This window comes from Ochotona curzoniae, unplaced genomic scaffold, assembly GCF_017591425.1.
Source record: "Ochotona curzoniae isolate NIBS_2020 unplaced genomic scaffold, NIBS_Ocur_1.0 contig_517, whole genome shotgun sequence".
NCBI classification, from domain to species: Eukaryota; Metazoa; Chordata; class Mammalia; order Lagomorpha; family Ochotonidae; genus Ochotona; species Ochotona curzoniae.
Window position 1 is genome coordinate 6,847,313 of NW_024466454.1, and position 24,941 is coordinate 6,872,253.

A 24,941-nucleotide genomic window follows, 5' to 3' on the forward strand; every position below is an offset into this window, starting at 1 on the left:
AGCTTTCAAGTTTAAACTGTCAAATTTCACCTATGCATAAAAACAAAATCTTAAAAAAAATCTAAATGATGTATCTTGATGCATAAAAGTAAACTTCAGTGAAACATTCAGTGCATCATAATTTCAACTACTGAACTTTTCTAAAATTACTGTGTAAAAACAAGACATATGTACCCAGGTGGCATTAAATATTCTGAGAAAATACAACATAAAATCTATTCTATCAAATCTACGGCTCTAATGAAGAAAATACACCACATGTATAGCAGACAAGCCAATCATTCAGGAATTTGGTGAAAGTCTTTTTTTTTGACCCCAAAAAGAATGACAAAAATGTTAACCAAGAGTAAGGACTCAAATGCAAACCTGAAAGTAGTAACAGTTGCAGATTTAAGACAGGTAAAATATTCCAAAGTCTGCACCAAGTGTTGGCTTTTCTGAAACACTGTCACTACAACTAGACTAAATAACACAATAAAACACCCAATTTTTCAACATTTATGCCATCTGTTGTCACTTCTATGTTATTTGCTACAGAAAGATTTTAGAAAGAAAATGATTACTTGTATATGAGGCTTCAGATTCTTCCAGGTAAGAGCATGGGAAACTCCTTGATTAATGTAGTTTAACGTTTGTTGTAAAACTCGAGGAGCCATGTACTGCTTCTCCTTGTACTGATATAGCACCTTCAATAAAACCTTTAAGAAAACAAATTTACATCACACAAGATTCCAAAAGAAATCGTAAATCACTTTCAAACCAATTAAAACATTTAGCACTTAGTAATATCTAGGTCATCATCACAGGATGCCTATATATTCTTTCAGAGGTCTACTACAGTAAAACTATTTTCAAAATTGTTTTAAGATATTATTTGTACCCCTGACCCTATTTTACTACTTATAAATTGGCACTAAAATTTCTAATGTCTAACAGGAATCAAGGAAGTGGGACTGAAGTAATTTTTAAAGCATTGCATTCTTAAGAATTACACAGTTGTAATATAAATTTTCCGTAAGAATACCCTTAATGAGGGGCTGATGCAGTAACCTAGTGGCCAAAGTCCTCACATTGCACATGCTAGGATCTCATATGGGCAACAGTTCAATTCCTAGCAGCCACACTTCCTATCCAGCTCCTTGTTTGTGACATGGAAAAGCAGCTGAGGATGGCACAAAGCCCTGGGACTCTGCAACGGCATGGGAGACACGAGGAGGCTCCAGGGTCTTGGCTTTGGATTGGCGCAGCTCTGCTCATTGCGCTCACTTGGGGAGTATGTTCTTCCTCTGTGTCTCTCTTCCTATCTGCTTTTACAATAAATATAAATGCATCTTTTAAAAAAACAAAAGGAGCAGCTAGGCACCAAGGTCATTAAGATGTGGAAAATGTTTTTTCTCTGTATATTTAAAAATATTTTTTAAAAAAGCCTTTTAAAAATACCATTAATGAAACAAAATTAAATTTATACACGTGCATTTAGCCACACAGCCCATCTGCCATATATCAAAGTATGAAGACTACAAGAAATGCACCTGTGAGACTGTGTTGCAAGTTGGGATAAGTCACTTCAAGAAATACTATTTCACACTTGAAAGAACTAATAAACAAAAACTGGCATATTTGTTAAAAGCGAACAAAATGAGCCTATCATTTCATAACATGTTGAATATTACTGATGTGAACATTTATGGAAGTCACGATTAGTTTGAAAGTTTTCCAATTTTTTAAAAAAGATTTATTTATTCTTATTACAAAGTCAGATATACAGAGAGAAGGAGAGACAGAGAGGAAGATCTTCCATCTGTAGATTTACGCCCCAAGTGACCGCAACGGCTGGAGCTGTGCCGATCCAAAGTCAGGATTCCTTCAGGTCTCTTATGTGGGTGCAGGGTCCCAAGGCTTTGGGCCGTCCTCGACTGCTTTCCCAGGCCACAAGCAGGGAGCTGGATGGGAAGTGGAGCTGCCAGGATTAGAACCGGCGCTCATATAGTATCCTTAATGTACCCAAGTGTGCAAGGCGAGGACTTTAGCTGCTAGGCTACCACGCCCTGCCCAGTTTTCCAATTTTAAGATATATCTAATATACAAGTGTGATTTTCTTTTCAAATTATGCAACAAAAGATTTAGAAAACCTGGATTAACTAGGTGTACAGTGCAGGGCATTAAAAATACACTTTCTTAAAACAAAACAAAAAAAAAATTACTTTCCATCAAAAAATAAATAAATCTTTAAAAAATAGTTTTTAATGGAAAGTCAAATTTATACAAAGGAGAGAGAGAGGAAGAAACTGCTTTCCCAGGCCACAAGCAGAGAGCTGGAAGGGAAGGGAAGCAGCAGGGACATGAACCAGCACCCATATGGGATCCCGGCGTGCAAGGTAACGACTTTAGTCACGAGGCTACAAATGGATCAGTGAATCATTATCATTAGTCTTCACCTTTATTCTCACTAAATATCCGAGAGACACTACAGCATTTCAATGTACACTTCAGATGAAAAACAGCAGAAATAAGCAAGCAGAAACTAAATTATCTTCAACTTACCTGCTGGACAGCAACTGCAAATGCCTTCAGAAATACTTCAGCAAATTCATTATACTCCTTCGAAACATTGCCAGGGCTTCCATATCTAAGGAACATTAAAAATGCTCAGTTTCATAATGCTTTCATAATGCTTTTTTACACTGTGAAAAATCAAAGCTTAAAAATTAAGTCATCTTTCGGATAAAAGCTTACCTTTCAAAAAGCCTTGCTAAAATATGTAAAGCCCACTTCTTGCATTTCCACCATGGTAACTCGGGTCTATCATCTTCTTCCACTTGCAGTGTTTCCTTTAAAAAGAAATTTATTCACTTGACACAAATAAAGATATAATTCCTATGGCACAGCATGAGGTATAAACAGATTCATCAAAAAACGTTTTGTTTTGTTTTAGTTTGTGAATGCTTTTCTTGTGTTGAGTGTTATAATAAATGCCCTGGCCTTTGAAAAGCAGGAAGTGCAGTAGTCAAAATGGCAGCATCCCACACTATGGTGTGGGACTCCCAACTGTGGCTGTTGAGCACAGCTTCCCGTTCACCAGAATCTGAGAGGCAGCCATTGATAACTAAACTAACTCGTGCTTCTCCGGTCAGGAACCTGGACAGCACTCCCAGCACAGCTGTGGCCTTCACAGATACTCATGCACATCTGGAAGTAAAGCAGGAGCCTGTGCTGTCTCTCTCTACCTCTGAAATGATTCTACAATTTTGGTGGTGTAGGTGCTATGGTGTAGTGGATTAAGCTGCTGCTTGGAACATCTGGAGCCCATACCGGAGTGCCAGTTGCAGTTCTGCCTATACCAAATTTGCCTATGCCAAATTCCTGCTAATAATGCACCTCGGAAGGCAGAGAATGTATATCTCCACAACCCACGTGGGAGACCAGGATGTTACACAAAGCTCACGGCTTCAGCCTTGCCCAGTCTGGCTTACAGGGCTTTAAGAATAAACTACTTCTTGGTCTTTATTTTTTAAAATTACTCTAGAGTGGAGTCAGCATGGTGTATGGGCAATAGTTTTGAGTTCCAGCTGCCCCATTTCAGCTTTGTGCTAATGGCTTAGGAAAGCAGTAGAGGATAGCTCAAGGCAATAGGTCCCCATAGCCATGAGGGAGACCTGGAGGGAATTCCCGGCTTCAGCCTGGCCAACCTTTGGAAACTTTGGCCAATTGGAGAGCGAATCAGAACAGATGACCTCTCTGACCCTCTTTTTGGTACTAAAATCCGTCGAATTGTGTAGTTTAAAAAAGTATATATGCTATCTTAATAAAGTTATTCTTCAAATGAGTAACAAATTACAGACTATATTTTAAAAATATATTTATTTTTATTGGAAAGACAGATTTATAGAGAGAAAGAGAGATAAAGATCTTCCACCCGCTGGATCACTCCCTAAGCAGCTTCAACAGCTGAAGCTGAGCTGATCTGAAGCCAGAAACCAGAAATTTTCTCTGTGCAGGTTCCCAAAGATAAAGCCATTGTCGACTGCTTTCCCAGGCCACAAGCCAGAACTAGATAGGAGGAGGGGGTCAAAGGGATTAGAACTGATGTCCATATGGGATCCTGGTGCACGCAAGGTGAGGACTTTAGCCACTAGGCTACCATGCTGGGCCCTATGGAGAATTTCTAAATCAAGTTCTTCCTGTAATCACTGGTATATCACTAACCGTGATGCTAAAATAAAATTATGAGATCTTGGGCCCGATGCGGTGGCCTAGTAGCTAAGTCGTCACCTTTCATACACTGGGATCCTTTATGGGCACTAGTTCTAATCCTCGCAGCTCCACTTCCCAATGCAGCTCCCTCATTGTGGCCTGGGAAAGCAGTTGAGAACAGCCCAAAACCTTGGGTTTCTGCATCGTGTGGGAGACCTGGAAGAAGCTCCTGGCTTCCCCAAAACCAGACCACCCGATGCCCAAGGACCCTGAATCTCAAATACTCTCGGCCAACTGAGAATTCTGCGGGAAGCATACTTCCTGCTGAGTCTGCAGGCCGCCATGCTGGCAAGGTGTGCCTGGGGAGGTGTGAGCCATCCCCACCATCTTCCTCTTCTTTTAGTGCTTGTGGTCTAAATGTATTTAAGTACAAACAATGTCTGGGTAGATTCCTTTTCTAGTTAGATCTGTTTGTTTACTGGTGCTGGTACCCGTAACTCAGGTTTCCTTATCCTGTTCCCTGAGACCTGGTGATTGTTTTCCAAATTCCTTGGAAATAGCTTGTCTGCTATTCTTTAGTTAACTAGTAACTTTTAGCTGTCTGGTGTAAGTCGCCCATGGTGTAGGTTGCCCAGTAAAACTCAATAGAGTGTGGGTTGATTCATCTTGCCTTTGCATCCCGAGTGTCTCTATTCTTTTTAGTGTGGTTGTCAACACCTCCATTCCTGGTCCCCATTAGAGGAACCCTCGAGACTCAGGTCTTTTTCACTTTCACTTATTAATTTCCTTATCTTGCAAATTACTGACCCTCACTGCTATGATGTCAATTTAAAATATGCTATCTCAAAACAAAGAAAAAAGAAGGAAGGAGGGTGGGAGAGAAGAATATATTCTTAGACAAACAGTAAAATATAATTATATTGAAACCACACAGAAGCTGTCCAAGGCTAAAAATTAAATTAAAAATTAAAATGAAACACATGGACTTAAGCTTTTTTTACTTGCCATATCCACATCTGTGAAGATATCTAGATTTACAAAAAATACATTTATAAATTCTTAAAAGTTCGTAAAGAATGTTATGTGAAATATTACTTATAATCCATATGATACGATGGAACAGTCACTAATATTCAAGAGCATTCAGAAACTTACATTAGGTACATCCCTGTTCACAACCGTCTTCAGAATTTCTATCCATTCTGCCAGGTTCTGTTGGTTTATCAGCTCCAGTGGAAGTGTATACTAAATAAAAGTTCGTAATAATTAGTGTTTTAAATCCTTACTAAAATAAACTACACTTCCTTTTCCTTTTCAAAATAGCTGCAAGAAATAGTTCACCTGATGCACATTTCCATCGCAGTACACAGGCGCGTTTCTTTGCTTATTCACTATAGTACAAAGAAGCTGTGCCTCTGGGAACTAATAGTGTTCTCAACTTATTAGGATTAATTATTTTCAACCTAGGGTATGATACGTATTGTTGATTTCCGGCAAACAGCTTTTTTTTTTTTGAAGTTACATAAATTTCTATTCTAGGATTAACAGCCTTTTTCTGTTTCTTTTTATAAAATAGGAATGGATATTAAAATTTATCAAATGCTTTACCTAGAACAAATAAATAAGTCTATCATTTAATACTATAAAGAGTTGATAACAAAACAATTTGCAATTAATCCATTCTTACATTCTTTAGATAAATCTTACTAGGACAATAAAATCACAACCAATTTAGGATTTTTGGACATCTACTTCTGTAAGTGGTACAGAGCTATATCTTAGTACCAATACAATACCAAAAGAAAAAAAGTTATTTTCTTATGTCTGTCAAAACAGACTGCTCTGATGGAGTCCTATCAGGGAGCCATCTGAGAGCACCAATGGCTCCTGACTCCAGTATCCTAACAGGCAGTGGCTGTGGCTCCATCAACTGGCTTCTGCTGTACCACAATGGGAGAACTGTGTTCCCAGGTTCTGATGTTGGCTCTCTGGAGGAGTGTCTCTTATAATAAATACATTAAAAAGACTAATTAGGGTTGGCATTGAGAAGCAGAGGCCAACAATTTAATCTAAATTCTCAAATGTAGCTATTGCATAGATCTAAAACTGTTCATTTCCAATGTGATAAACAACAGATTGACATTTTATATTTAAAAACTGCTTCATAAAAATTACCTGCACAAGAGCATAGAAGATCTTGAATATCTGTTTCTGGATGAGGACAGACTGATCAGACTGATCAGAGAGCAGCTGGATAAATCGATCCTTGAGAACCGGCAGAAAATGTTGCATTGCTGCTACCAATGGGCTCCGCTCCTCTGGTTTTTTATACCTTTGGGTAGGAATACAAACTAATTCTGTAAGAATTTATCTCTGAAACACACAACCACCTGTTTGTGCACACAAATGTACACAACAACTTCCTAACCAACTTAAACTTTAAACTTTAAAGAAAACCAATCAGCAAAATCCTAAAACCTCAAATACTAGAATATCTAATACTTACTGAATATATTTTAAGATAAATAATCTTGGAGGCCTCTAATAAATCTTCCCTTATCTATGGTTGAGCCAACTGAGGTACAGATGTTAAATTTCTTTCCTATTGTTATACACAACCATGTATAAACTAGGGATTTGACCCAGAGTTTATCCCCTTAATTATATCACTATGCAGTTCCTGGTTGAGAATACCGTTACAAGTAAGAAGTTATAATGCCTGGCTTTCAATGTAACAGCTGATGAACAACCAATAGCCTTAAAGAAATGGCATGTAAATAGCAGAAAATTTTTATTTCTAAAGGCATTATAAGGCCTTTGTACTTTCAGAAACCATTTGTTTACAAGACCTCAATAACTACCTATGACTTTCACTGACCCCTCGTGGGGCAACAGTTATAATTCATAGCAGACATAATGTATTTTACCACAGGGTGCGACAACAGATTTCTACAGGGCTGTTTCAAGACCATGTGAACTTTTACCACTTTGCTAAAATCTGAAAAACTGTTCCATCCTACCCAAAGAGTTATGGAATAAAAATCACTGATATAACTAAGCATTTCGTACTGATAATAGGTACATTTATAGACATAACTATGAAAAAGGAGTTCCTGCTTCCAATGTTGAGTCAACAAATAACTAGATTTACAAAATACAGAAATCACTCTAACAACCACTGTTTATCTTTTTCTAACAAGAACAGATTATCTAAATTGCTTTAAACTAGTTTTCCAGGGCTACCATTGTAGCACAGCAAGTTAATCAGGCACCAGCTTGAGTCCCAATCACGCCATTTCCCCCAATCACGCCATTTCCAATCTAGCTACCTACTATTGTTCCTGGGAAAGGAGTGGAAGATGACTGAAGTTCTTAGGCTCCTGAACCCACATGAAAGACCCAGTTAAGCTCTTGGCTTTAACCTGGCCTGGCCCTGTCATTGTGGCTACTTGGGAAATGATCCAGGGGATAGAAGATTTCTCTCTTTCCAACATTCTCTTTGCAGCTCTGACTTCTAAATAGAGAAAATGTGTTTAAGAATTGAATATCTACATACATTCTCAGAAGGCAAAGGGAGAGTGTTTACAAAAAAAATTCTTGGGGTTCACCAGTAGCGATGGCATCCTCCCATATGGAAACCAGTGCATGCCACGGCTGCTCCATTTCTGAACCTGTTCCGTGCTACAGACCTGGGAAAGCCTTGGGTCATTAAAACCACACAGAAGAACTGCAAGAAGCTCCTGGTTCCCAGCTTTGGACCAGCCTGGCTCTGCCTATTATGACCATGTGGGGAAGTGAGCCAGTGGATGGAAGATGAAAGATCTCTGTGTCTCTCCTTCTCAATAACTCTTTCAAGAAAAATAAATAAATCATAAAAATAGATAAATAAAAATAAAGCAAGTTGAATTCTTGGGTGCCAGTGTAATGGCATAACATGGTAAGTTACCACAAGTAATACTGGCATTTAACAAGATGCCTGTTAAGAGTCCCAGCCATTCTACTTTCAGCCCAGCTTCTTGCTAATGTGCCTAGGAAAGTCTAAGTCCTTGGGTTCCTACTTCCAAATCCAGAATAAGCTCTTGGCTTCATTCTGGCCCATTCCTGGGTAATTTGGCCATTTCTGCAGTAAGCCAGCAAATTAAAGATCAACCTCTCTTTAAATTTTAAAATCCCAGACAGAAATGAGAAACTGCATGAAATGAGAACCTAAGTAAACTGACAAGAATACCAAGCTCCCAGCTCAGCACATTGGCTGAAATGGCTAATCCTCTACTCACAAGCACCAGCAACCCATATGGGCTTGGTTCATGTCCCAGCTGCACCACTTCCCCACCCAGCTCCCTGACTGGGGTCTGGAAAAGTAGTAGATGATGGCCCAATACCTTGGAAACCTGCACCCCTGTGGGAAACCCAGAAGCTCCTCATTTCAGATTGGCTCAGCTCCAGCCATTGTAGTCATTTGGGGAGCGAACTAGCAGATGGAAAACCTCTCTATATACCTCATTCTCTCCGTTAAAGCTAACTTTCCAATAAAGATAACAAATAAATTAAAAAAACAAACAAACACAAAAAACTTTGGTTATGCTTCTAAAACCTGGGCCCACCAAACTCCCTAAAAACAAAACGTTCCATGAAAAAAGTTCACAATTTTTTAATGCATCAATAGATTATACCTAGTATACATTTTTAAAAGGTTATCCTGCATCCTTTTTTTGAGGATATAATTTATAAAAGAAAGCAGTTTGGGGCCTGGTGCCGTGGCCTAGTGACTAAAGTCCTTGCCTTAAACATGCCCAGGATCCCATATAGACGGCGGTTCTAATCCTGGCAGCTCCACTTCCCATCCAGTTCCCTGTTTGTGGCCTGGGAAAGCAGTCGAGGATGACCCAAAGCGGGACCCTACACCTGCATGGGAGACCCAGAAGAAGTTCCTGGTTTCCGGCTTCGGATCAGCACAACACCAGCCATTGTGGTCACTAGTGGAGTGAAATCATCAGACGGAAGATCTTCCTCTCTGTCTCTCCTTCTCTCTGTATATCTGACTTTGTAATAAAAATAAATAAATCTTTTAAAAAAGAAGGAAAAAAAAATGAAAGAATTTTGTACTCTTTAATCTGACTTACATAAGCAATAATAATTATAGAGAAAATTCTAACAATGAAGTAAGAACAATTTTATTATCATCCACTGATCCAGTCAAGCAACATTTAGATATTCACTCTATGGTAGAATTTCTTCTGTCTTACTTCCCTCACTACACTAAAGTGGACTGGCATTTCGATAGAACTAACTAGCAGTGTGACACTAATGCAAAAATGTGGTAATGACAGACATCCATCACAGCATTGTAAGAAACCATACAAATACTAGCCCATCATAGTTCTGTTTAAAACAGCTCTGCAGCAGTTGCCCAGTATTTAAGTAGCACTGTAGGTTCAGCCTACTGGAGCGCTCATTCAAGTCCTGGCTACTCTTGCTTCCTGATAATGTACCTAGGAAGGCAGCGCAAGATGCTCCAAGTACTGACATCTATGTAGGAGATTCAGATGGATTCTGTGCTCTTGGCTGCAGCCTGGATCAGTCTAGACACTGTAGTCATTTGGAGAGTGAGGCAAGAGAAGAAGCTTTCCTTCTGTCACTCTGCCTTTCAAATAAAAAGTAAAGCTAACACCACTTTCTTTCCTCTTTGTGCCACTTAAAATTCTTTTTAACATAGATGGTCCAAATGTACCAACGCTTTATATCATTCCTAACCTTATCAGAATTTACTCACACCATTAAATTATCTATGTATAATCCACTAAAGACAATGTCTCTCTTCCACCTCTGCATCTTTCACTCTAGATCATACGGTGTGACATGGATTAAAGCTCCTTCTGTGCTCCTTCAACTCATAAGCATTTTCTGAGGCTTTATTCTCCTGAAAACCAAATTCCAATCTCTCAATGAATTTCTCAGAACTGCTACAGTCCACACAGATCCCTTGTAAACACCTTGTGCTCCATAATCAAACCCTGGCTGAAAATGAACTAGGATTCCAAAACTGTAGCAGCCTCCTATAGCTGCCATCTAAAAATCCCTATCATATTCTCTCCTGCTAAATTATAGGAAAGGAGAGAGCTGAACTTCCTCAATGACATTGACAGCTTATTGTTGTTATTCTCTCTAATTTCAGTCACTCACTTACCAGAACTACAACAACTGGCACTCTGACAGAAGTTGGAGCAACAGCTGGAACATTCCTTAGCAGGAAGATGGGTAGCTGGTGGGAACACAAGAAAACACCAGTACCAGTGCTGTAAATGGTATATTCTCTCCTGCTCAGAACAACAGTAGTTCATCAGCTACTTTGAGCTGGGACCCAAAATGGTATGGTTATTGAATGGCTAAACAAGTCCCAGAATTAGGGGGCTCACAATGGCATCTGTGTAGCTGTTAGGACTGGAAATAAAATCACCATCATGGTATAAAAATCTTCCTTATGACTTCCTCAAATTTTCCCACCAAAACCTTCAAGTGCCTACTACTTTCAGTTCTTACACTATACAGGAAATCTCTGCAACATTTAGCTTAATGTTCAGTGCTGTATCTCAAATCCCAAAGTTCTATTTTTCTATCTAATCTCTAAACCTAGATGTAAATTCCTGCTCAAATATGCATATGAAACAGATGAGTGAATGCTTCAAATAATGCTGATGAAACATATTATTATAAACTAAGAGATATGTTCTTGAAACTTATCAAGAACCCCCACTAAGAAAAATTCATACCATGAAAAGACAGAATAAAGTGCGCTAATGCTCACTTTCACTATGATCACTGTAACATTTAAAAAGTTTACCAAACAGCCTTTTATCAACAACTACTGAAGAGGACAACTTTACAGAAGACTTTCTGAACTGTTAAAGAGACAATAATTTTAATAACAGAGCACAAGGAATTTTTACTGGAATGAGGAGAAAACTGCAGAATATGAAAATGAATGCTACTTCAAAAAGAAAATATTAAAATCATCACACAATTCATTACGTTTATTGGTTTTTTTCAATTGTAAGTTTGTATGCTGAAATGGACCTACATTTCCTGGACTTTCCCTACTTCTCCAACTCCACAGGAATTGGGAGAGACACTTACTCATAATTTTTCACAAGTTGATAAAGGCATAGCAGAATCCCTAGCCAACAAGCACTGTTATCAGACTGAAGATAAAAGCCAATCTTATCCACAATGGCAGTCCAGCGGCTTGGATAATCATGTTTGATGATGTGATGAATGCACGTAGTAAGCTGTACTCTGAAAGCCAAAAATAAACAGTAAGGAAGAAGAAGTGCTGCATAGCCAAAAATTCCTAAACAACCCAAAGGAAACAGCTGTTTAGACAAAACCTAATTTACACATAGGGCAGATAATTTGAAGATACTCAGCAAAAATGATCTGTTCCTACCTATGTAAAAGAAACCCAAATGCTATGCAAAAGCCAAGTGTTATGAATTTTCCACCCTTATAGGTAGACAAGTCCCAATTAAGAACACTACATGGGACTTTTGCATCCATAGTGCATGGATTCCAACCCCAGCTCAACCTCCAGTTCTGGCCACCAGCTCTTGTGCACCGTGAGACAGTAAATAATGCCCTGAGTGCTTGGCTCTCTGCCTCCCACACAGGAGACCCAATCTGGGTTAGACATGGCTCCGCACTGAGCCAGCCCTGGCTGTGGGAAGAATTGTGGGAGTCAATAAATGGGTGGAGGCTTTCACTTTGTCTCTCTTTAAAATAAAAAATTTGCTTAAAAAGGCAACATTGTTCATTAACTCATAGATCAACTTTAATGTAAAATTTTATAAAATTCTGTTAGATCTTTTAAACAAGGACTGGCATGTGGACATTGCATGCAAATCCTCAAATTGCAGTGCTAGCCCATATGGGCATCAGTGCGAGGCCTGACTGCTCCACCTCACATTCAGCTCTCTGCTTATAACCTGGAAATGCAGTGGAGGATGGCCCAGGTCACTGGGACACTGTACCCCCATATGAGAGATCTGGAGCAATTTCCTGACTCCTGACTTTGGGATGGCTCACGTCCAGCTGAGGCCATTTGGGGAGTGAACCAGCAAATGAAAAACCTTTCAGTCTCTTTTCTGTAAATCTACCTTTCAAATAAAAATAAATAAATCCTAAATAAAAGTGTTCTAAACAAAGATTATGCAATATACATTACATGACAGCATTGCAAAATTTTATTTATACCTTCATCTGATCACAAGTTTCGTTTCACAAGATTTTTAAATTTTTCTTTTATAAATTTACATACCAAGTGAGTGTATCAAAGGGGCATTCTCATATAGTAGCATATAGGAACAAGTTTCTACTACAAATGACAGCTGTCTTCTATCTCTCCCACCCCTCCTCTCAGAAATTATACTTCTCACATAAGCAAATCTTAAAAAAAAAAGAAAAAAGCTAGGATGTTCTGAAAAAAGACACCCCTTTTCCATATCTTCACCAACAGATAAAACCATGAAACAGCCATACCTGATTAACTCAGGAGAATGGAGAATGGCTTCTACAATATTTTCTCGAATGCAATGTCGATCTTCTTCTGGAATAGTATAAGGGGATATATCCCCTGGTGCTGTTTCCCGATCAGGCCAATACTGCGTTATCATATTTTTCAAATAGATAACACCTAAAACACAGACCAGTTTGATTAAAAAACAAAAACAAAACAAAACAAAACAAAAAAAACCTCTGACTTTTAAAGCATTGTGTGTACCACCTAAAAGAACCAATTTTTTCCTTTATAACTAATTAGTAAAGCTATCCTCTAACAAAATGTTACTTTTTAGTTGTAATCAAAATACAAATTTAACAGTTATAGCTATCACCCTGTTATTAAAATCTTAGCCAGAGGGCCTGGTGCATGCCAGGATCCCATGTGGGTATCTGTTCTAATTCTGGTGGCCCTGCTTCCTATCCAACTCCCTGCTTGTGGCCTGGAAAAACAGTAGAGAACCGCCCAAAGCTTTGGGAGCCTGCACTTGCGTGGGAAACCCAGAAGAGGCTCCTGACTCCTGGCTTCAGATCAGTGCAACTCTGGCCTTTGCAACCACTTGGGGAATGAATCAATGGATGGAAGATCTTGCTCTCTGTCTCTCCTCGGTCTGCAAAAAGCACGTACTGCTAACCAGCATCAAGTAAAACCACAATAATATATTGGAATCAAAATATTTCAATACCAAAAAAAAAAATTCTTAATAAAAAAATTCTTAATAAACTGATCACTTGTTTTAAGAAGTTTTAAAAAAGCCAATACTATGCAATTTCAATAAAACTGATTTTTAAAAAAACATAAGCACAATAGCATATTAGGCTAAGCCTCCACCTGTAGCACCAATACTCCAAAAGGCATTGGTTTATATCCTGGCTGCTCCACATCTGATCAGCTTTCTGCTTATCATCCAGGAAAGCAGCAGAGGTAGGCTCAAGTCCTTCGGCCTCTGCACCTACAGGGGAGACCTGAAGTAGCACCTGGCTTCAAATTTGCTCCATTGCAGCCAGTGACCTTTTGGGGATCAGCCAATGAAAGACCTCTCTATCTGTCCTCTACTCTACCTATGAAATAAAAATAATGTTTTTTTTTTAAAGTCACAGCAGTATTAAACAAACAAGACAGCCTATTCAATTTCAGTGTGTCAGGTAGTTGCTTAGGCAGCAGGAATACAACCGTTAACAAAACAGATTCAACCAAGGTGAAATTCTGTATATCTGTGAAATGGCTCAGTGCATATTACACTCTTGAAAACCTGGCCACAAAAATGTCATTGTGAAGGCCAAAACTACAAAAGAAAAGAGAAATACTATTCAACATTAAGTAAGGAAAGTTAAAAGTCTAACACAGAAGTTGAAGGAACAGCATGAAATAAAGAATGTCATCTGTGGTGAAATCATTAGTATTTAAGATTTCCTCTACATTTAACTGTTGCTGCTATTTGGGCAGTGAACCAGCAGACGTCTATTACTGCCTTTCAGTAAGCAAATCATTTTAAAAGAGGCTTCTTAGTCTCCTTAGAATCATTCATCAGGAAAAGAAACTGAGAATATACACAAACTCAGTAAATCACATGAATTTCTTACAACCTCTGCTTCACTGCACATCACATTTTTCTTTTGAATTCCACCATCAAACATAAAGTAACCATTGTTGTCAACACTGAAAACTAATGGATTGTCAAGGAAGACAGTCACTGAAAGGCATCTCAAACATAATTCTGCAATTGAATTTATGAACCTTATAAGGAATGTCTTTACATAAACTTAAGAAACACAGTACAGAAAACTTGCCTGCCTGTCTCACAGGTAAATCCAGTTGTTCTGACATAGTAATCTGAAGCAGCGTCGAAACAAAATTCAGGGACTTGTGTGCCTAAAACAAAACAAACAAACCAAAAAAATTACAGTTTCAGTTTCTACAAACAAATATACTTTAAAATAGATCCAAGGAAGTACTGTTGTAGAGCAGGTGAGAAGCTTGCCAAAATGCCTAGGATTAAGTCATGTCTCCACTTCAGATTCAGTTTCCTGATCATATGCTTGGGAGGCACCACATAAAAGCCAAACACCTGCTGTGCTCAATAGGCTAATCTGACACTTTTAGGTACCAGCATCGCACACGGTGGCTGATTAATAGTCATAGGACCCTGTAACCGTGAGGACCTGGAAGAATCTCCTGGCTTTTGATTTGAGATCAGATCAACTCCAGTTCTTTTGGTCACTTGGGGAGTAAACCAGTGCATGGAAGATCTGCCATCTGATGATTCAGTCCCCAAATGACCACAACGGCCAGTGCTGCATCAATCTGAAGCCAGGAGCAAGGAACTTCCTTGCGGGTGGAGGGTCCCAAGACTCTGAGCTGTTACTGACTGCTTTTCCCAGGCCACAAGCTGGGAGCTGGATGGGAAGTGGAGCGCCAGGATTAGAACCGGTGCCCATATGGGATCCTGGTGCGTTCAAGGTGAGGACTTTAGCTGCTAGGCCACTGCGCTGGGCCCAATGCCAGCATCTTAAATGGTATCACTGATAAGTTTCCCAGCACTTCCACTCTACCTCCCTGCTAGTGTCCTGGGAAAAGCAGTAGTAGATATCTCACATGCTTGGGCTCTTGCTATCCATGTGGGAGACCTAGAATAAGGTTCTGCTCTGGCCTGTCTCCACCATGGCTGTAAAAGCCACTGGGGAGTGAACCAAATGGAAGACCTCTCTCATATCTCCCTTTCTAACATTAACTTTCAATTAAATAACTAACCCATTAAAATAAAATAAACTTGAATGAATTTGGAGAATTAAATAAAAATCTTCAGATATTTGTAACTGCTTTCCTACCACTACCCATTTATGCCACCTGGCATTCTTAAGTCTATTCTGGGGACAGCTTACAAAAACAACATATGTAATAATTCTCCCTTCCTTAAAAAAAGGTAGGGCCTGCATGATATCCTATTGACTAAAGTCCTTGCTTTGAACATTCTGGGATCCACATGGGCACTGGTTCTAACACTGACAGCTCCATTTCCCATCCAGCTCCCTGTTTGTGGCCTGGGAAAGCAGTCAAGGATGGCCAAAAACCTTGGGACGCTATACCTGTGTGGGAGACCTGGAAGAAGCTCTGTACTCTTGGCTTTGGATTGCATTCGCTTGGGAAGTGAGTAAACAGACAAAAGATCTTTGTCTCTCCTCCTCTCTGTATATCTATCTAATAGAAATGAAGAAAAATCTTAAAAAAAAAGAGAGAGAGAGAGAGAGATGTGTGCCCAGCGTGATGGCATAGCAGCTAAAGTCCTCGCCTTGAACGCACCGGGATCCCACATGGTCACCAGTTCTAATCCCAGCAGCTCCACTTCCCATCCAGCTCCCTGTTTGTGGCCTGAGAAAGCAGTCAAGCACGAACCAAAGCCTTGGGACCCTGCACCCGCATCAGAGACTTGGAAGAAGCTCCTGGCTCCTGGCTTTGGACTGGCCCAGCTCCAACTGTTGTGGCCACCTGGGGAGTGAACCATCTGACGGAGGATCTTCCTCTCTGCCTTCCTTTCCAATAAAATAAATAAATAAGTAGAGACGTATTTATTTTTATTGTTAACCCAGACTTCCAGAGAGGAGAGAAAGATCTTCCATCCATTGGTGGCCACAAGGCCAAAGCTGAGCTGATTCAAAATCAGGAGCCAGGAACATCCTCTGGATTTCCCATGTGGGTTCAGTGTCTCAAGGCTTTTGGCCATCCTCAACTGCTTTCCCAGGCTACAGCTTGGGACTCTGGTAGGAACTGAAGCAGGTAGGACACGAACTGGTGCCCCATAGGATCCCTGGGAGGATTCAGCCACTGAAACATTGCACAGGGCCCTATTTGTCAGTTCTTTTTAGCACTAATTATCTCCATTAGAGATGTTACATTAAATGGCTAAAAACATTAAATGAAGAAAAATTAACGCCTTGAATGTGGTTTTTAAGATAATGTTGGGAGACTCAAGATGGTGGAATAGGGTAAGGATACATCTGAACAGCCAGCGAAAACTTTAGCCAGGGTAAAGCAGAGAGGGCACATTACAGAAAAAAAGTAGAACAGAACGCCAGCAGAGGGGTACCTACAGGCTGACAGACACGGAAAAGCAGCATACAAAACGGCGTGACCGATAGCCTGATAGAAGTGGCATTCAGCAAGCTGTGATCTGAATTGCACCGGCAGCCGAAACCCCACCAGCAAAAACGAAGCTCAGGCAGTGAACACAAAGAACGGTCCATTCTGCTGGTCTGTTTGATTTGACCAGGAGCAGAGACAGAATGGCAGGTAACAGGGAGTGCAGGAACAGGGTGGATTTCACAGCTCAGTCAGGCCCCTAGAGCCGTATCAGGCGCCATTTTCTGTAGCGAGACACTATGGGACAGGACTGAGCATGTACTGAGCTGAGTGTACTCATTTCTCGCTCAGTGAACTGCAACAAAGTGGCATTCTACAGGTCCCCCCAACATAGGTTCAGGTAACCCTCAGACCTGACTCCCATCAGATCAAGAATGCTAGCAGTGGCACATCAGGCATCAGTTTATACAGCAGTTGCACAAACTTTAAGACAATAGTGAACTGCACATGCGCTGAGTTGGGAGCTAACTCACTGAGCTTGGTGCACTGCACTGGTCCCACAGGAAAAATACTGACTTCAGCATCGTATGGGTCAAAAGAGTGGAGTACTCAGACCTAACGGCCAACTGGTTATGTCAAGATCAACATCACCAACAACCCAGCTATATAGGACACCTGGTGTGTCCCTAATCCTGAGACCTGCTCCAACCGGAAGTGGAGGAAAAGTTGTACAGACAACGGTGCAGCCTCAGCACAGCATCACAGGAGGTGGACAGTGGTGAACCAGGAACTGGGCCTATGGAGACCACGGTGGAAATCTAACATAAGATCCCAGACCTGGAACTCACAGGATGGAGTGGCAGAAGTGACTGCAAACAAAGAGCAGTGTGCTAACCACAATAAGTAAAATCAGATTGTAGACCTGTGGCTGACACAGCTTAGAAACCTGCCTGGGGCCCGGCGGTATGGCCTAGCAGCTAAAGTCCTCGCCTTGAACGTGCCATGATCCCATATGGACGGTGGTTCTAATCCCGGCAGCTCCACTTCCCATCCAGCTCCCTGCCTGTGGCCTAGGAAAGCAGTTGAGGACGGCCCAAGGCTATGAGATCTGGCAGAGATTCTTGGTTCCTGGCTTTGGATCTGCGCAGCACCAGCCGTTATGCTCACCTGGGGAGTGAATCATCAGATGGAAGGTCTTCCTCTCTGTCTCTCCTCCTCTCTGTATATCTAACTTTGTAATAAAAATGAATAAATCTTAAAAAAAAAAAAAAAAAGAAACCTGCCTGAAGAAGACTCTAATAACCAGAACTACAATGAACAAAACAACAAAGACACAATGAGTGTTACTGAAGACTCCCCTACAAAGGAGCAAAAAACCTTTGCCAACAGAGTTAACTGAGGAAAACATGAAGAAAATGGGGATACAGAATTAAAAACATTGACTTCTTATCAACAAGAAGCACATAATACAGGAGTCCTAGGAATTTAAATGGAAATGTCACACCTGAAAGCAATCAAATGAATTAAGAATACAGTGGAACAAAAAGAGAATGAAGGAAGCAAAAGAAAGAATCACAGAATTGGAAGACATTTCCTGTCACCAGGGGGAAACAAAAATCTGGACACAGAATTGGATCAGGCTAAAAAGGTATTCAAGAATTGAAAGACATTATTAAAAGGCCAAATATAGGAATTATGGGAATTATGGGAGTCGCAGAACGTGCAGAAAGAGAAGTTGGGTTTACAAATGTATATAAATAAACAATAAGGGAAAATTTCCCTATTCTAGAGAAAGAATTAGGAAACAACATTCAGGAGGGGCACAGAACTCCGATCATAAGGAAAAGATTCTTCAATGTGCACATGAAAAAATTAAATGACATACAAAGAAAGCCCGCTAAATTCACAGATCTCTCACAGGATACTTCACAAGCCAGAAGAGAATGACGTGACATATTCCAGATTCTAACAGCAAAAAATTGTCAGCCCAGGATAACATATCCAGCAAAGCTTTCTTTTGTCTTTGAAAATGAAATAAAATAAAATTCTTCTACAGTGAAGAAAAGTTAAAAGAATATGCCTCTTTCAAATCTGCCCTACATACGATACTTCAAGATGTTCTCTTGACAAAGAGGAATAGCACCCAACAAAACCAAAGACAAATGCGAAGAACATCCCAGTAAAATAACAACAGAACACTAAATCAATGAACAACCCATTGCTAAAATGCCAGGACCAGATCAGCACTCATTCATATTAACTCAGAATATAAATGGTTGAACCTCAATCATACGTCATAATTATTAGACTGGATTAAAAAACAAAACCCATCTATTTGTTGCCTCCAGGAGACATATGTCACCCACAAAGATCAGTGGAAACTATATCTCATGCATTTTGATTTTTTTTTATAGTTTCATCGGACGGATGGAAGATCTTCCTCTCTGTCTATCCTCTTTTTATATTCGCCTTTCCAATAAAATAGATAAATCTTTTAAAAAGTGATTATTAATCATATAAAAGCAAAGAGATAAAAAGTATTTCACAAATTTTGTGGCATGGCAGTTCCTGTGACAGATTTTTGATTTTAGTATACATATTTTTCTTTTTTAAAAAAATTTATTACTTTTTTATTACAAAGTCAGATATACAGAGAGGAGAGACAGAGAGGAAGATCTTCCGTCCGATGATTCACTCCCCAAGTGAGCACAACGGCTGGTGCTGTGCTGATCCGGAGCCAGGAGCCAGGAACTTCCTCCAGGTCTCCCACGTGGGTGCAGGGTCCCACAGCCTTGGGCCGTCCTCGACTGCTTTCCCAGGCCACAAGTAGGGAGATGGATGGGAAGTGGAGCTGCTGGGACTAGAACCAGTGCCCATATGGGATCCCGGAGTGTTTGCCCTGATTTTAGTATATATATTTTTCAAATGTCACCATGTCTAAACAAAAAACAACCCTTGGGGGAAAAAAATCTTTGTTGTCTAGAACCACTTTGCTATCTCCACAATATTTTGTCAATTTTCACACTCTACTTTCCCTGAGAGTCTGACCACACAACTACTGAGTCTCCTTAGACGTGGCTTCTACAGCACTCCTTTAACCAACACTCAGAAGAAACTTCCTAAATGTTTGTCCTGTCATCATAGTCTTTGTGCCACAGCTACTGTTCTGCTCTCAAAATGTCACTAAATAAAACAAAGTCCAGTCTTTGTACTGTCATGTCTTTGGCATATACAGATTAAGCCACTGCAGCCATTTGGGTAGTAAACTAGCAGATGGAACATCTGTCTCTTCTTTCTTTGTAACTCTGCCTTTCGAATGTGAACAAGTGGGCCAGAAGCCCTGAACCCATGTGGGAGGCGCAGAGGAAACTCCTGGCTCCTGGATTCAGACTGGCTTGGCACCAACCGTTGTGGATACTTGCGGAGTGACCAGCGGACGGAAGATCTGTCTCTCCTTCCCTCTGTAAATTTGACTCTCCAATAAAAATGAGTAAGTAAGGTTTACACACTGGCTTTGAGAAATGGATTACAGTGATGTGCTAGTTCTTTTTTAACTTAAAAAAAATCAATAGTTACAGATGTAGGATATAAACTACAGATATCTTAATAGTTCTTTACTTGAGTGGGGACTCCTTTGCTGGGCCACTGCTCCTGCTGGTGAGCTTGAGAGTTGGAACTGGGGACAGGCCAGGTTGGGAAGGGTGACATCATCTGTTGGCCTACACTGGGTCAGGGGGAGAGTCAGGCCTGGCTAATTGATTGTATCCACTGGTACAGGTATGAGCCAGAGTAAGGGCAGGCAGGTTGGGCTTTGCTGCAGCATCAGCCGACAAGTACTGGGACTGGGGGCAAGTCCTATCGAGCTAAACTGCAGAACCATCTGGAGACTACTAGATCCAGGGCAGGGAGTGGATGCAGTGGGGAGGCTCTGGGTACCTCTCTGATGGGCTGCAACTGTGACATGAGAACCAGGACTGGGGGTGGGCCTGGTTGGACAGGCGGTGGCCCCTGCTGGCATGAATGTGGGCTCAAGGGTGGAGTCAGTTGGGTTGAGTTATGATTCAGTGCCCAATGATGTATATATGAGATCTAAATGGGATGTGGGATAGACTAGGCCAGTTCACTGCACACACTGGCAGGCACAGGAACTAGAGCTGGGGGCCAGTCCGCTGGGGGTTGTTGCGGGTGGCTCTTGCTCAGCTACAGCTCCCTCTGGTGTCTGTGAGGGCCATGTGTGTGATGGGCAGGGCAGGGCTGGGCCACAGCACCCAATGGTTTGCAGAGCAAGGAAGGCAAAACAAACTGGTCAACTATCAAAGCGAAGCTTGACAACAAATTTCTGGGCCAATGGAGACTTGGAGGCAGACTATGTCAGCCAATTGACCTTGGAAGGAGTTCCTCATCCTTGGAGTGGTGATATCAAAAGCACTGGCCAGAACCCTCAGAAAATGCCCTACCACAGGGAAAATTGGATGACAGGGTGGCTGTTCCCCATTCCCAGGTGCTGAGGCAGCTCAGAGGCTGGACATAGTTTCTCCCCTATGTATCCTCCCTCCCCCAGATACAGGAAAAAAGAAAATGTGCAAACAACAGTCTGGCCTGCTCTTCCCTGATCTCTAACCCTTCCCACCCTGATCAACTATGTAAACATCATAAAAATTAAATTAAGAAAACCAAACGTTCACTATACATTTGTAATGAAATGTATTGACTGCATAGTTATTACTGAGATAACACAAGTTTCTTACAAAATTTTCTTTCTTTCTACTCAGTTTGTATTAGACTTGATCACTTTGACTTTAGAAAGTGATGCCTAAGTTCATATTTTTAATTTTTTGTAGTTTACATTCTTATGTATTTTCTCTTTTGTTTCTATGAGATTATCATCTACAATGTCATGTCCTTCCAGTGCCAGTTTTGTTTTGCACATGCACAGATAAACAACATTCTGTTCTTTCAATTTCTTCTTTACAGATATTATCCAAACATTTATACCCCTAAAACATTTGGCAAACTGGTTCCAGAATTTTTCCTCAATATATAAAAAATGCCAGCAGGGGCCCAACAGTAGCCTTGTGGCTAGTTCACACCTATGGGCGCTGGTTCTAATCCCTGCAGCCCTGCTTCCCCATCCAGCTCCCTGACTGTAGCCTGAGAAAGCAGTTGAGGACAGCCCAAAGCCTTGAGACCCAGCACCCATGTCTCTCCTCTTTATAAATCTGACTTTTCAATTAAAAACAAAAACAAACAACAAAACCCTGTATAATTCAGGACAGTTAAAAAAAAAAAAAACTAAAACTAAAACATCCCCAGCATCAATCTTTATTTCAAAAAATACTTATAAACGTGGGTAACTGGACCTCACACGATGGCTAAATTCTCACCTTTTAAGCACCACAATACCATATGGACACTGTCCTGTCTGCTCTATTTCCTATCCAGCTCTCTGCTCACAACATTGGAAAGCAGCAGAGGATGGTTCAAGGCCTTGTGACCCTGAACCTGCATGGGAGAATTGGAAGACGCTTCTTGCACCTGGCTTTGGTTTTACTCACCTAGATATTATGGCCATTTGGACACTGAACCAAAGAATGGACATTCTTGAGCCCAGTGAGATAGTATAATGGTTAAGGTCCTTGCCTTGCAAGCCCAGGATCCCATATGGGTGCCAGTTATAATCCCAACAGTTCCATTTCCCATCCAGCTCCCTGATTGTAGCCTGGGGACCGTATACCTGCGTGGGAGACCCAGAGGGGGATCCTGGCTCCCGGCTTCGAATCAATGCAGCACCAGCTGTGCGGCCACTTGGGGAGTGAATCATTAGACAGAAGATCTTCCTCTCTGTCTCTCCTTCTCTCTGTACATCTGCCTCTCCAATAAAATAAATCTTCAAAAAAAAAAAAAAAGAAGAAGAAAAGAAAAGAAAGGACATTCTTTCTCTCCACAAATCTGCCTTTCGAAAAAAATAAAATAAAATAAAATAAACCTTAAATTTTAAAAATCTGGGTAATTGTGGTATTATTCTGAACAATCTGTCAAACACTGATTTAGTCCTCAGTTGACGCCACAATGCATCTTTCATGAGTCCAAGTATAAAGGTAATTTCTGGATACTGACAGTAATTATAGGCTAGGTCCCCTCTTCAAGTTCCTGGATCCTAACAGAGAACATAAACAACAGACACCTCATTATATATTATTAATCAGGATGTATACATATAAAACTCTTAATATTCAAGGTTAAAAGCTGCTAGCCATAACATAAAACCATCTTTCTAAACAACTTCATACCATCTCATTATCTGTCATCAAGTCAGATGATCTCAAGATCCACCCTTAATCCAGCTCATCCCTTACTCCATTCATCCCCTCTAACTCCACATCCCTTACTGCTACTTTCAACAGGCCAACCACAATAAAGAAGAGTCAGTATATGGCTCAGGGGGATGGCTCAATGGCTAAAAACCTTGTAAGCGTCAGGTTCCCATGTGGGAGCCAGTGTGTCCTGGCTGCTCCACTTCCCATCCAGCTGCCTGCCTGTGGCCTGGGAAAGTGGAGGATGGCTAAAGCCTTGGGACCCTGCACCCGCATAGGAAACCTAGAAGAAGCTCCTGGTTCCTGAGTTTGGGTGAGCTCACATGGGCCACAGTGGTCACTAACAAAGTAAATACAGACTATCTCTCTCTGACTTTCAAATTAAAAAAAAAGATTAAATAACTGTATAGAAGAAGAACCAAATGAAATATGTACTCATCACTTCCCTCTTGGCGCGCCCTTTGGCAATAAACTCACTAACTGGATAATCAGAAACTGCATTCTGCAAGGCTATCAATACAAAGGAGTTTCCTCTAGAAAGGTTTTAATCTCCTTCAGAACAAACAAAAAAAAATCAAAACTCCCTTTTTACCTAGTGATTATTTATTACAAAAGTAACTCATGCTCATTGTTAGAAAACCTGTGAAACCTATGTAACACCACCACCAAAAAAAAACTGAATTAGCCATAATGAGCCCTCCTACCTCTTTTCGTCCTATATTCTTTCCTTCAATTATGCACAAATAAAGTTAAAAGAAACACAAGCTTCACAACAGCCAAGACTTTCTCTGGAGTACAGTGTTGGAGCCTTGGCATTGAAAACGATATCAAGTCTGGCGACTATACTTCCCATCCAGCTCCCTGCTTGTGACCTGGGAAAGTAGTAGAGGGTGGCTCAAAAACTTGGGACCCTGCAGGAGGGAAACCTGGAAGAAGCTCCTAGCTCCTGGTTTAGGATTAGTTCAGCGCTGGCCGGCGAGGCCACGTGGGGAATGAAACAATGCATGTAACATCTTTCTTCTCTCTGTAAAATCTGACTTTCCAGGAAAAATAACTAAATCTTAAAAAAAAAAAAGAGGGTCCCAGTGCAATAGACTTGTGGTAGAGTCCTCGCCTTAAACACTGGTTCTAATCCTGGCCGTTCTGTTTCCATTCCAGTTCCCTGCTTGTGGCCTGAGAGCAGTCAAGCCCAAAGTTTTGGGACCATGCGCGAGCATGGAACACCTGGAAGAGGTTCCAGGCACCTGGCTTCGGATTGGCTCAGCTCCAACTGTTGCGGCCACTTGGCGAGTGAATCAAAGGACGGAAGATCTTCCTCTCTGTCTCTCCTCTCTGTATATCTGACTTTCCAATAAAAGGAAGGAAAGGAAAGAATGAAAGAAGACAGAATATTTTTACATGTCATACAACTTTTTGAATATAAAGACTGATTCCACTCATACCTAGTTGAGAGCCATTGATGTTGAAAATTTTGATCATCTGCGTCTAGTGTAATAGATCAACTGGCTAATCCTCTTCCTCCAAGTGCAAGCATCCCATATAGGTACCAGTTCATTTTCTAGCTGCTCCACGTGCCATCCAGCCCTCTGCTTATGACCTGGGAAAGCAGCACCAAACCTTCAGCTCCTGTACCTGAATGTGAGACCCAACTCCTGACTCCTAGCTTCAAATCAGCTCAGCTCTGGCCAATGTGATCATTTGGGGAGTGAACCAGTGGATTGAAGATCTGTTTCTCCTCACTGTAAATCTATCTTTCCAACAAAAATAATTAAGTCTTAAAAAAAATTTGTCTTGGGTTCCATGCA

At 40.8% G+C, this 24,941-nt stretch overlaps 1 protein-coding gene across 1 annotated transcript in view; it reads right to left on the reverse strand.

The window, feature by feature from the left end:
* Positions 1–24,941, reverse strand: part of IPO7 (importin 7) — a 44,906-nt gene that overhangs the window by 13,598 nt on the left and 6,367 nt on the right. Inside the window, exons 2-9 of the mRNA XM_040989152.1 lie at positions 14,536–14,617; positions 12,727–12,880; positions 11,329–11,487; positions 6,370–6,526; positions 5,350–5,439; positions 2,737–2,831; positions 2,545–2,629; positions 564–698 (exon numbers count right to left, since the gene is read on the reverse strand). Of these exons, the coding sequence (XP_040845086.1) occupies positions 564–698; positions 2,545–2,629; positions 2,737–2,831; positions 5,350–5,439; positions 6,370–6,526; positions 11,329–11,487; positions 12,727–12,880; positions 14,536–14,617 (957 nt within the window). The remainder of the gene's footprint in view (positions 1–563; positions 699–2,544; positions 2,630–2,736; positions 2,832–5,349; positions 5,440–6,369; positions 6,527–11,328; positions 11,488–12,726; positions 12,881–14,535; positions 14,618–24,941) is intronic.